The following is a 12,543-nucleotide window of genomic DNA, read 5'->3' on the forward strand; positions in this document are numbered from 1 at the left end:
TGAAGTGGGATAGAGAGAATAAAAGGAGAAAAACTGAACAGACTGAGTAGAGTCAAATGACTAATGTTTTCTAATAAAGGGGATGAGGGAGATAGGGTAGGAGGGAAAGAAAACAAATGTTTGAAAGAGGGATTTTTTTTTTTTAATTGGAGAAATAGTATGTCTGATACAAATGGGGATGATTCACTAAACAAGGGAAACTTGATCTTGAAAGAAAAAGAGGACGAATTTCTGAATCTATGTCTTTGTTCAGGTGAAAGAGGGAAACAGGTGATTGGCAGATGGAGATGTTGCCTTTAACCAGACAAAAAGATAGCCATTCATGAGTGACAGCGCAGATAAGCAGAAGTTCAGGGAAATGGAAATCTACCAATTTCTCAGTGAAGTAAGAAGCAAAATCATCAACCAAGAGTGAGGATACTGGAAGAGACACGAGAAATTGGCAGAGCAAGGAGAAAATAAAATGGCAATCTGGGAGTGATGAAGAGAGAAGAATAAGTGAATCTTTTTACATGCAATTGCAACTAATTTGCTAGTCTACCATTTAAAATGTTCTCATCAACACTGATAACAAGAATTGTTCTAATCACTTTCTTTTGAAAGATTCTATGTCTGTTAAGTTGGTGGGGCAATAAAAACATAGACAATAACATTAGTAACTACCATTTACTAAGCACCTGTTGTGTTCCTGGCACTGGTTTAAAGCATTCCTTTTAATTATACCAATTACTCACCAGGTCAGCCAGATTTGCTAGACTTTATCCACTTTGTAGATAAGGAAATTGAACTTAGGGATGAAGGTGCAGCAATGTGACATGAGCAAAATTATGTAGTTAGTAAGCAGAGTTGGGTTTGTAACTTCACAATTAAAAGTGCATGTGTGTATGTATGTGTATTTTCTCTTTTTCTTTCTTTTAAATCTGTTTATTTACTCATTATTGGATAGAGACAGAGAAATTGAGAAGGGTGGGGAGACAGAAATTGATTGAGAAGGGAGGGAGATGGAGAGAGACAGAGAGACACCTGCAGCCCTGTTTCACCATTTATGAAGTGTCCCTCCTGCAGGTGGAGACTGGGGGCTTGAACCTGGGTCCTTGTGCACTGTAATGTGTGTGCTCAGCCAGGTGCACCACTATGCAGCCTTGTTTTTTCTTTCTCTTTTAACAGAACACTGCTTTGCTCTGGTTTATGGTTTTTTGGCGGATTGAACTGGGGCTTTGGAGCCTCAGGCACGAGAATCTCTTTGGATAACCATTATGTTATCTATCCTCTCCCCTCCTATCTTCTTTTTTAAATTATTATTATTATTATTATATATATTATTATTTTTTTGTTAACAGGCTTAGTGCTGGGACTATGGTGCCCGAACTAAGAATCGCCTGCTCTCACTGGCCATTCGCGTTCTCGAAATTTTACATCAGGCTCAACCTGACGCTGTTGACTGGCTACGGAAGAAGAGCAAACGCTAGAAGAAGAAGACTGGCCATTTTTCTTTGTCTCTCTTATTTGACAAGACAGAGAAATTGAGAGGGTGAAGGGAGTCAGAGAGAGAGAAACACAAACATCTGCAGTCCTGCTTAAGGGCTAATGAAGTGTTCCTCCTGCATATAGGACCAGGGTCTTGAACCCAGGTTGTTGCACATGGTAATCAAATGCACCCCTCCCCAAATAAGTACTTTTAATGAGCAATTTATTTGTGTATTTTTACCAGAACACTGTTCAGCTCTGGGTTATGGTGGTATGGAAACTTGAACCTGGGACTTTAGACCCTGAGGCATGAGAGTTTCTTTGCATAACCATTATGCTATCTAACCCCCACCATTTATTTATTTATTTATTTATTTATTTATTTATTTATTGCCTCCAGGTTGATTGCTTTGGTTTGGTGCCTACACTACAAATCCACTGCTCTTGGCAACAATTTTTTTTTCATTTTATTGGATATGAAGAGAGAAACTGAGAGATGAAGGGAGACAGAGAGGGAGAGAGACAGAGAGACATATGCAGACTTGCCTCACCGCTTGTGAAGCTTTCCCCCTGCATGTGGGGTATCGTTGTGTGGGTCCTTGCACTTTGTACTAGATGCACTTAACCTGGTGCACCACCACCCGAACCCCATGAGCAATTTATTCTAACTTTATAAACTGGCTTTTCTTTTCATTTTATTCTAAATTCTGGAACAGGTATACATAGAAATGAGAATGACCTGCTCACCAAAAATCACCCAAATATCACCAGGAAGATCATCAATTATAAAAGTTCAGTATTTAAAGTTGGAAAAAAAAGGCTGGGGAGATAGTATAATGGTTATGCAAAAAGACTTCCATATGTGAGGCCCCAAGGGCCCCAGTTCAATCTCCAGCTTCACCATAAGCCAGACTTGAGCAGTGCTCTGATCTCTCTGTGTGTATCTTGCTCTTTGTATCTCTCTTGTTGAAAACAGGGCCTGGGTGGTGGTGCATCTGGCTAAGTGCACATATACCCAGGTCCCCACCTGCAGGGTGGAAACAATGCACAAGTACCCAGGTCCCCACCTGCAGGGGGAAAGTTTTGTAAGTGGTGAAGCAGGGCTACAGATGTCTCTCTTTCTATCTCCCTCTCAATCTCCTCCTACCCTCTTAATTTCTGGCTGTCTTTATCCAATACATAGATAAATAAATGAATAACATAACATATTAAAAATAAAGGGGGGAATATAGTGGCTGGACAGTAGTGCACCTGGCAGAGTGCACACATTACCATGTATGAGGACCTAGGTTCGAGCTTCCTAGTTCTCACTTACAGGAGGAAGAAGATTCATGGGCAATGGAGTAATGCTTCTTCTTCTCTTTCTTTTCCTCTCTGTCTCTCACCCTCCATCTGAAAAAATAAATAGTGATAGTAGTGGATTGTGCAGATATAAAGGGCCAGTGAGATCCCAGTTGCAGGGAAAAAAGAGAGAAAGAAAGAAAGCAAGAAAGAAAGAAAGGAAAAAGAAAGAAAGAAAGGTAAGGAGGGAGAGAAAGAGAAAGCAAAGCAAGGTTCTGAGGAAAATATCTGATTCATTACTCTGTAAGTCTTGCTTATCATCATGTTCTATCTCCTACAGTTTCTGCCTCCAAAAATATGGATATCTCTTTAACTTTGTAGCCATTGCTCTAGGTGAGGCAGCCATCAAATTTATCCAACTGACTGTGTATTACTTTAGTATCCTGCCTCAAGGAGTTCTTTCCAAGTGGGAGAGATAACATAATGGCCATTTAAAAAACTTTAATGCCTGAGACTCTGAGGCCCCAGTTTTAGTCGCCCTATACCACCATAAACCAGAGCTGAGCAGTGCTCTGGCAAAAAATTAAAATTCTTCCCAACTTTCTTCCTTGTGCTATTTTTACTCATTCTGCACACAGCAACCAGAGGGACTTATTTTTAAAATGGTCTGTGTATTTGTTCTGTGTATTATGCTGTCCAACATAGAGTATACAAAATGTATCAGCTGCACAAAATAGTGTATTGTGCGAATAGAAAGCATACTTTTTGAAAAGTAAACACTTAAATACAATATAGGATCCTGCAAAAAGACACTATATAACATGATTTTTAATTTGGTTAGGCAGCACTTTTTCTTTTATATGTCTCCCATAGCATACTATTATTTTTCCAACCCTGAAACTAAACTTTAATACATGAATTATTGAACCTGGTGGTTCCATAGAGGATTGCAACAGGTCCTGTTTTATAGTGTTTTCTCTAGTGAAAGGGAATAAAGTAAATACAACATGAAGACTTTAGCATATTTATTCTTTTAAAAAAATATTTACTTATTTATTTTCCCTTTTGTTGCCCTTGTTTTTTATTGTTGTTGTAGTTATTGCTGTTGTTATTGATATCATCGTTGTCAGCACAGAGAGAAATGTAGAGAGGAGGGGAGGACAGAGAGGGACAGAGAAAGATAGACACCAGCAGACCTGCTTCACCACTTGCGAAGCGACCTCTTGCAGGTGGGGAGCGGAGGGCTCGAACTAGGATCCTTACGCCGGCCCTTCCACTTTGCGCCATGTGCGCTTAACTCACTGCACTATCGCCTGACTCCCAGCATATTTATTCTGTCTTACTTTTCTCCCCCTCAGGCTTAGCACAGTGAACAGTGAGTTGCCTATATTGTTCAACAAATATCCATTGAACATTTCCAAATAAATATAACATTTTGCATTTTTTAGGAATGATCTAAGATGTTTCTAGGCAAAAAAAAACCAAAACAAAACAAAAAAAAACTAGATGCTTCAACAGTATTTATATTAAATTGGGTAATCATAAATTTTTCGTGAAGTGTGACTTTTGGGCTTTCTAATATAGTAGTTTTCTTTTTCATTATTGACAGCTGTTTTACAATATTTTTCACTTATCAGGTATTCTCATTTTCATCTAAAAATGTCAAAATTGCGGGGAAGCAATTACAGAAGCGAGACCTTCAACCTTCTGCATCCCACAATGATCTTGGGTTAACCCTCCCAGAGGGTTAAAGAATAGGAAAGCTATTAGTGGAGGGGATGGTATATGGAGGTCTGGTGGTGGGAATTGTGTGAAGCTCTAGCCCTCTTATCCTATGGTTTTGTCAATGTTTCCTTTTTATAAATAAAATTTTAAAAAAATATATATATATATATTGATAAAAAAATGTCAATATTATCTGTGGGGTTCAGGAAAAAATTAGTAAAGTCATGGGCCTCATAGAATATACCTAAAGTAGACTTCCTAGCTTCTTCTAACATGAAGACCCCGAATCTCATCTGCTATATTCCTACCTTTAGGTTCTTGATTATTAAACAATTTATTTATTCTGCTTTATATCTTTTTTTTTTTTTGGATAAGAGAAAAACAATTGCACACAATTCCCAATACCAGAGTTCCATATCTGAACCCCTTCCTTGAAAGCTTTCCTATTTTTTATTGCTCTGGGAACATGGACCCAAGATCATTATTATGTGCAGAAGGTGGAAGGTCTGACTTCTGTTAATTGCTTCTCCACCAAACATGGGCATTGGCAGGTCAATCCATACTCCAAACCTGTACTTATCTTTCCCTACTGGGTCAGGGCTCTACGATACATTGGTGGGGTTCCAGGATACATTGATGAGGTCATCTGCCCAGGGAAGTCAAGTTGGCATCATAGTTTGCTTTATAACTTAATGATTTTTGGCCAGCAAGTTATGACTTCCCTAGGCAGACGATCTCACTAATATGTGTCCCTTAACTGCACCTCCCAAAAGCCCCACCCCACTAGGGAAAGATAAAAATAGGCTGGGGTTATGGATTAACCTGACAATGCCCATGTTCAGCTGAGAAGCAATTACAGAAACCAGACCTTCCACCTTCTGCACCCCCAAAAAAATCTTTGGTCCATACTCCAAGAAGGATATAGAATAGGGAACCTTCCAGGACCTGGCAGTTGGGCACCAGGTTAAGCACACAAAGTGCCGAGTGCAAGAACCTGTACAAGGATTCTGGTTCGAGCCCCCAGCTGCCCACCTGCAGGGGGGTCACTTCACAAGCAGTGAAGCAGGTCTGCAGGTGTCTATCTTTCTTCCTCTCTGTCTTTCCCTCCTCTCTCAATTTCTTTCTGTACTATCCAACAACAGCAGTAACAGCAGCAATAACAAAAATAGCAACAACAACAATGGAAAAAAGATGGCCTCCAGGAGCAGTGGGTTCGTAGTGCAGGCACCGAGACCCAGCAATATAACCCTTGAGGCAATTAATTAATTAATTAATTGTGAACCTTCCGATGGAGGGGAGGGTATACGGAACTCTGGTGGTGGGAATTGTGTAGAATTTACCCCCTCTTATTCCACAATCTTGCCGATCATGATTAAATCACTAATAAAACAAAATAAAGTAAAATAAAAAATGTCAAATTTCTCAAAGTTTACCTTGAAGCATGACTAAGGACTGTCGAAGTCGGCTGTTTTCTTTTCGTGTGTTTAATAGTTTTTGTTTCAGCTTTTTTATTTTCGTGCACAATTCTTCCTTTGACAATTCTCCTAAAGGTTCATCATCCTCACTGGAGCTCTCACCAGGCAGAAAAGCATTTCCAGAAAATGGATCTCTCTAAAATGCAAGACAGACACAACAGAAGAAACTTCAGAACAACTTTTATGATTTATTTCAGGTCCTCTGTGCTGAAAATACTTAATTAAACCAACAAAGTCTTATTTTCCTAGGTATTCTGAGCTCCAGTAAAGGAGCTAGGGTCTAAGTAATAACCTTGTTTCAGCTTTGGTCTTCCATTATCCAGAGGAAACCAGAATAAGGAAAGAACTTCAAAGTCTCACACATATGTCTCTTGAAAAACATAAATTAGGACTCTGACTTTACGCCCAACTTCAGTGAAAATACAAATTAGAAAACAGTACAACAAAGTACCATGGTCACCATTCAGATCTTTGTAATGAATCCCTATGTTCCTTTCCTCCCTCTAACTCTTCTTCATTCCTAACTTCATTGTTAAGACTTTGTCATGAAGCCAATTTGGGAGCTCACTGCATCAGAGAAAGGAAAAAGAACAGTCACCTAGACAAAACCTGCAAGTTTACTATTTTCGTTCACGTCTCACCAGGCATCAAGGAATGAATTAAGGACCTCCTACATGCATGATACTGCGAGTAATCTCTCTGTCCTAATTTTTTTTTAATTCTACATAGTTAGAGAGAAAAATGAGGAGAAAAAGCAAGAAACTGAGAGACACATGAGAGGTAGAGATACCAAAGCCCTGCTCCACTGCCCAACAAGTTCCCTTTGCTGTTCTCGATGGTGTTCTCATGTGGTACTGGGGATTGAACCCAGGACCTGACGCATGGTCAAGCAAACACTCTACCTTATAAGCCACCTTCCAGGCTCCTAAAAGTAGTTTTTAAGGTCAATAGCAAGACAATAACTATTGAGAGACATATATGTAAATTGCAAAGCCATAACTATTGAGATAGAAAATAATTTTCTGAACTTAACACACGTGCATGTGTGTATATATGGAATACAAACACACACACACATATTTCCAAATATGGGAAATTGGGACCAGAAGGATCCTCAACATTGCAGAATAATGTTCAACAACCCCAGACGGCTCTTATTAATCCATCCTGTATGTCTGTTACATTAGGATTTTTGTTACAAACTTTGTAGCATCTATCACAACAAATCCAGATTTTGATACCTGGAAGTAAGATACCTAAAACCTGACATTTAGGTTATTTAATGATCAGTTTATGGATAAAGTGAATAGGCATAACACGCTGGAACATCATGAATTATTGCTAGATCTTGGTGAAATATATGGTAATACTGTCACCTGAATGCCTTGGGAGGCAGTCTTCATGCCTATTAAGCATGGAGAGAGCAAGAATGTTGGTATGTGTCAGGGAGTGTTTGTCAGTGCTAGCCACTTGGCAGGGATAGAATATTTTCCCTTTCAGTATGCATGTAGACTGCCTTTTGAGATTTAAATTAACTGAGAATCCAATAATGTAAAGTCTTTGAGATTTTTAAAAAAGTCAGTTGTCTTGACATGGTAAAGCCATAGCTTCATGACTTTCTTTCTTTCTTTTTTTTATAATTTATTTCTTTATTGGGGAATTAATGTTTTACATTCAATAGTAAATACAATAGTTTGTACATGCATAACATTCCCCACTTTCCGATTTAACAATACGACCCCCACTATGTCATTTATCATCCTTCATAGACCTGTATTTCCCCCACCCACCCACCCCAGAGTCTTTTAAATGGGTGCAATATGCCAACTCCATTTCAGGTTCTACTTGTGTTTTCTTTTCTGATCTTGTTTTTCAACTTCTGCCTGAGAGTGAGATCATCCCATATTCATCCTTCTGTTTCTGACTTATTTCACTCAACATGATTTTTTCAAGGTCCATCCAAGATCGGCTAAAAATGGTGAGGTCACTATTTTTTACAGCTGAGTAGTGTTCCATTGTGTATATATACCACAACTTGCTCAGCCACTCACCTATTGTTGGACACCTGGGTTGCTTCCAGGTTTTGGCTATTACAAATTGTGCTGCCAAGAACATATGTGTACACAGATCTTTTTGGATGGATGTGTTGAGTTCCTTAGGATATATCCCCAGGAGAGGAATTGCAGGGTCATAGGGTAGGTCCATTTCTAGCCTTCTGAGAGTTCTACAGACTGTTCTCCACAGAGGTTGGACCAATTTACATTCCCACCAGCAGTGCAGGAGGGTTCCTTTGACCCCACACCCTCTCCAGCATTTGCTGCTGTTACCTTTTCTGATGTATGACATTCTCACAGGAGTGAAGTGATATCTCATTGTTGTCTTGATTTGCATTTCTCTGACAATCAGAGACTTGGAGCATTTCTTCATGTGTTTCTTGGCCTTTTGGATCTCTTCTGTGGTGAATATTCTATCCAAGTCCTCCCCCCATTTTTGGATGGGGTTATTTGTTGTCTTGTTGTTGAGTCTGGCAAGCTCTTTATATATGTTGGTTATTAAACTCTTGTCTGATGTATGACATGTAAAGATCTTCTCCCATTCTGTGAGGGGTCTCTTGGTTTGGGTAGTGGTTTCTTTAGCTGTGCAGAAGCTTTTTAATTGGATGTAGTCCCATAGGTTTATACTTGCCTTAGTCTTCTTTGTAATTGGATTCGTTTCATTGAAAATGTCTTTAAAATTTATGCGGAAAAGAGTTCTGCCAATATTTTCCTCTAAGTATTTGATAGTTTGTGGTCTAACATCCAAGTCCTTGATCCACTTGGAATTTACTTTTGTATTTGGTGAATACAGTGATTCAGTTTCATTCTTCTGCATGTTTCAACCCATTGTTTCCAACACCATTTGTTGAAGAGACTCTGCTTTCCCCATGTGATAGTCTGGGCCCCTTTGTCAAAGATTAGATGTCTATAGGTGTGGGGCCTCATTTCTGGGCTCTCAATTCTATTCCACTGGTCAGTGTGTCTATTCATGTTCCAGTACCAAGCAGTTTTGATAACAATGGCCCTATAATACAGTTTGAGATCTGGGAGTGTGATGCCTCCAGTTCTGTTCTTTTTTCTCAAGCTTGTTTTGGCAGTTCTAGGTCTTTTCTGGTTCCAGATAAACATTTGTAGCATTTGTTCTATTCTCCTAAGAAATGTGCTTGGGATCTTGATGGGGATAGCATTAAATTTGTAGATGGCTCTGGGTAATATATTCATTTTGATGATGTTAATTCTCCAACCCATGGACATGGAATATCTTTCCACTTCCTTGTGTCTTTTTCAATTTCTTTGAGTAGTGACTCATAATTTTCAGTATACAAGTCTTTCACGTCTTTGGTTAGGTTTACTCGTAGATATTTTATTGTTTTTATTGCTATAGTAAAAGGAATTGATTTCTGGATTTCAATTTCTTCTAACTTAGTGTTTGCTTAGAGGAATACCACTGACTTTTGAATGTTAATTTTGTAGCCTGACACCTTACTGTATTGCCTGATGATTTCCAAAAGCTTCTTGCTGGATTCCTTAGGTTTGTCCATGTATACTATCATGTCATCTGCAAATAAGGAGAGTTTGACTTCTTCTCTTCCAATCTGTATCCCTTTAATTCTTTGCTCCTGCCTGATTGCTATGGCAAGAACTTCCAACACTGTGTTGAATAGTAATGGTGATAGTGGGCATCCCTGTCTAGTACCTGATCTGAGTGGAAATGCTTCCAGTTTTTCACCATTGAGTATGATGTTGACTGTAGGTTTGCTATATATAGACTCCACTATCTTGAGGAATTTTCCATCTATTCCCATTTTTTGTAGTGTTTTGATCATAAAGGGATGTTGTATTTTGTCAAAGGCTTTCTCTGTTATCTGTTGATATGACCATGTGGTTTTTGGTCTTGCTTTTGTTGATGTGGTGGATCACATTGATTGATTTACATATATTAAACCAACCTTGCATGCCTGGGATAAACCCCACTTGATCATGATGAACCATCTTTTTGATATACTGCTGTATCCGGTTGGCTAGAATTTTGTTCAATATTTTCGCATCTATGTTCATCAGAGATATTGATCTGTAGTTTTCTTTTTTGGTTGTGTCCCTGTCTGCTTTTGGTATCAGGGTGACGTTGGCTTCATAGAAGCTGGCAGGGAGTATTCCAGTGTTTTCAATCTTCTGGAAGACTTTTAAAAGTAGAGGTATTAGTTCTTCTTTGAAGGTTTTGTAGAATTCATTTGTAAAACCATCTGGTCCAGGGCTTTTATTTTTGGGGAGATTTTTGATAACTGTTTCAATTTCATTAGCTGTGATGGGCCTGTTCATTTAATTGACTTCCTCTTGACTTAGTTTTGGAAATTGGTAGGTATCTAGGAAATCGTCCATTTCTTCCAGGTTCTCTAGCTTGGTGGCATATAGTTGTTCATAGAAGCCTCGCATGATATGTTGAATTTCTGTGATGTCTGTTGTGATACCTCCTCTTTCATTTAATATCGATTTATTTGGGTCTTCTCCCTTTTTTGTTTTGTGAGTCTGGCTAAAGGTTTGTCGACTTTGTTTACTCTTTCCAAAAACCAAGATTTACTTTCGTTGATCTTTTGTATGGTTTTCCTTTTCTCTATGTTATTTATTTCTGCCCTAACTTTAGTGATTTCTGTCCTTCTGGTTGCTTTAGGGTTCCTTTGTTCTTCTTCTTCTAGGTCTTTGAGATGTGCAACCAGGCTGTTTATTTGTGCTTTTTCTTGTTTCCTAATGTGTGCTTGTATAGCTATGAACTTCCCTCTTAGGACTGCTTTAGCTGTGCCCCAAATATTTTGATAGCTTGTGTCTTCATTTTCATTGAACGCTCGAAACATTTTGATTTCTTCCTTGATTTCCTCTTTGACCCAGAAGTTGTTAAGAAGTGTACTGTTGAGCTTCCACATTTTGGCACTGTTACTAATCTTTTGTTGATTGTTAAGTGTTAGTTTAATTCCACTGTGGTCTGAGAAGATGCTTGGGATGATTTCAGTGCTCTTGAATTGGCTGATGCTGTCTTTGTGGCCTAATATATGGTCTGTCCTTGAGAATGTCCTTGAGAATGTGGATTTGAGTAAAATGTGTGTTCCAGTTTCTTGGGATGAATGACTCTGAAAATGCCCAATAGTTCTAGTTTTTCTATCTCTTCATTTAGCTCCCTTATGTCTTTATTGATTTTCTGCCTGGATGATCTGTCAAGTTGAGAGAGTGGGGTGTTGAAGTCCCCTCCTATGATTGTGTGGCTGTTAATATATTGCTGTAGCTCTTTCCGTAGACATTTGATGTATTTAGATGGCTTCTCATTGGGTGCATAGATGTTAATAATTGTTAAGTCCTGTTGATTGACTGATCCTCTGAGCATTAAGTAGTGTCCATTCCTATCTTTTTTGATCTTATCTATTTTAAAGACTATCATGTCAGATATGAGAATAGCTGCTCCTGCACTTTTTTGTGGGCCATTGCCTTGTATGATAGTTTTCCATCCTTTCACTTTAAGTCTGTGTTTGTCTTGTTGAGTTAGGTGGGTTTCCTGTAGACAGCATATTGTTGGGTTGTGTTTTCTGATCCATCTTCCTACTCTGTGTCTTTTAATAGGTGAATTCAGGCCATTGACATTTATTGATATCAAAGACTGAAGATATTTTAACGCCATTCTTGTAGAGTTTTAGAGTGTTTTGATATATGTCCTATTTGTGGTGGTCTGATTGTTTATAGGAGACCTTTCAGAACTTCTTTCAGGGCAGGCTTGGTGATGGTTGATTCCTTCAACTTTTGCTTGTCTGAGAAGGTTTTGATGCCTCCATCTAGTCTGAATGACAGTCTAGCAAGATATAGTATTCTTGGCTGAAAGCCTCTCGATAGATATCTTGCCATTCTCTTCTAGCTCGTAGTGTTTGTATGGAGAAGTCTGCTGCTAATCTTTTGGGTTTTCCTTTGTAGGTGACTCTGTTTTTCTCTTGCAGCCTTCAGGATCCTTTCTTTATCCTTATTCCTTTCCATTCTAAATATGATATGTCTTGGTGTCTTTAGGTCTGGGTTAATTCTGTTTGGGACCCTCTGGGCTTCTTGAATCTTTATGTGTTTGATGTTGTCTAGACTAGAGAAGTTTTCAGCTACTGTGGCCTGGAAAATGATTTCTTTCTCTCCTTCTCTTTCTTCCTCTGGTATGCCAATAATGCGTATATTGTTTCTTTTGAAGTCATCCCATAGGACTCTGTTGTTGTTTTCAGCATCTCTTAATCTTTTTTTGAGATCTCTTACTTCTTTTTTAGTTGTCTCTAATTCATCCTCAATCTTGCTAATTCTGTCTTCAGCCTCATAGATTCTATTCTCTCTGCCCTCTACTGTTTGCTGGAGTTCATCTATTTTGTTGCCCTGCTCTGATACTGTTTTAGCTTGTTCAGCTAGTTGCATTCTTAGCTCAGCGATTTCAGCTTTCAGCTCTCTAATAACCATGAGATAATTAGTATTTTCTTCCATATTCTCATTTGTTGTTCCTGCATTTCTGATTACAATTTTTTCAAATTCTTTACTCACTCCTGTTATTA

At 38.6% G+C, this 12,543-nt stretch overlaps 1 protein-coding gene across 3 annotated transcripts in view; it reads right to left on the reverse strand.

Annotated features, from left to right (window-relative positions):
- BEND6 (BEN domain containing 6) overlaps nt 1–12,543 on the reverse strand; it is an 89,144-nt gene that overhangs the window by 35,773 nt on the left and 40,828 nt on the right. For all 3 annotated transcript variants that reach the window (XM_060190008.1, XM_060190006.1, XM_007516485.3), the window contains exon 3: nt 5,907–6,084. In XM_060190008.1, the coding sequence (XP_060045991.1) occupies nt 5,907–6,084 (178 nt within the window). The remainder of the gene's footprint in view (nt 1–5,906; nt 6,085–12,543) is intronic.

This window comes from Erinaceus europaeus, chromosome 4, assembly GCF_950295315.1.
Source record: "Erinaceus europaeus chromosome 4, mEriEur2.1, whole genome shotgun sequence".
Lineage (NCBI taxonomy): Eukaryota > Metazoa > Chordata > Mammalia > Eulipotyphla > Erinaceidae > Erinaceus > Erinaceus europaeus.